The sequence below is a fragment of the Galeopterus variegatus genome, unplaced genomic scaffold, assembly GCF_000696425.1.
Source record: "Galeopterus variegatus unplaced genomic scaffold, G_variegatus-3.0.2 Scaffold8806, whole genome shotgun sequence".
Classification (NCBI taxonomy): domain Eukaryota; kingdom Metazoa; phylum Chordata; class Mammalia; order Dermoptera; family Cynocephalidae; genus Galeopterus; species Galeopterus variegatus.
In genome coordinates, this window is record NW_007734917.1 from 74592 (window position 1) to 75730 (window position 1139).

The 1139-nt window shown below is 50.4% G+C and overlaps 1 protein-coding gene across 1 annotated transcript in view; it reads left to right on the forward strand.

Moving 5' to 3' along the window:
- The window catches only part of LOC103608770 (von Willebrand factor A domain-containing protein 3B-like), a 47120-nt gene that overhangs the window by 40421 nt on the left and 5560 nt on the right, over window positions 1-1139 (forward strand). Inside the window, exon 6 of the mRNA XM_008593167.1 lies at window positions 64-233. Within this exon, the coding sequence (XP_008591389.1) occupies window positions 64-233 (170 nt within the window). The remainder of the gene's footprint in view (window positions 1-63; window positions 234-1139) is intronic.

A 1139-nucleotide genomic window follows, 5' to 3' on the forward strand; every position in this document is an offset into this window, starting at 1 on the left:
ATGAGTCCAGTGCAAGGCTAGGGTGTGTCAGGGAGATAAACCGTTGGTACCACTGTTTTGCAGATCGAATCCATTTACTACTTTGTGGTGGGGGACGTTCCTGAAGAATCCAAGGAGCTTCTCCTCCAGAGGGCTTTGGAGATCCCATATCCAATCTACACAGTGTCCTTCAATGCCAGAGGAGAAAGCACTATAGCTTTCCTGAAGGATCTGAGTGCCAAAACCCATAGCAGGTAGGCAGAAACCGTGCTCTTGATTGACAGTGAGTGGGTCACCTGCTTACACAAGATCAACGGAGGGTCCTGGGTTCTTTGTGGTCTTCTTAACAAATCTGTTGCTGTGTTCTTTCCCCCTTTCCAGTACGGTCTTTAGTCTATATGTGCCTTCTCTTCTCTATCCTGTATAATCATTCCTTTTTATTGTCTGCAGTTCTAATGCTTTGACATCTGGGGCCTTGCTGACCCTGGAGAGTCTGCCCCTCCCAGGGCTGGCCAATTCCTAAAGGTAGTAAAATTGCTCATCTGGGGGTGCAGCTTTTATGTACAAACCAACCCATCCAGAGCCCCATCTTAAGCCAGGCTCTCACACTCAGCACCACTATCCTCTGTCCTAATCAGGGCCCAGCATCAGACAACTCAGGACAGCCCCTTCACCCCAGAGCCCACTGAAATTATTCAAACGAGCCAATCCTAAGCCTGCTTACTCTGCCCCGCCTGTTGCTTTCCATGGAAACTGCAATAAAGGCTCTCACCTGCCTTTTCCCGTCTCTCCCTCTGCCTCCTGACTGCCCCTGCTGCTTCCCTGTGTGACCCTGTGTGGCATGACATGCTCCTTCCTTGGGGAAACTCTGTTAGTCTGCCTGGGCTGCCATAACAAAATACTACAGGCTGGATAGCTTAAACAACAGAAATTTATCCTTACAGTTCTAGGAGGCTGGGAAGTCCAAGATCACAGCCAGTTTAGTTTCTGGCAAGGGCTCTCTTCCTGGCTTGTAGGCGGCTCACTACTGTGTGCTCACATGGTTGGGGGGGAGGGGGAGGGGACGGGGAGAGAGAGAAAGGGAAAAGAGTGCTCTCTGGGATCTCTTCCGCTTCTTATCAGGTTACTAATCCTCTTGGGTCAGGACCCCAGCCTTATGA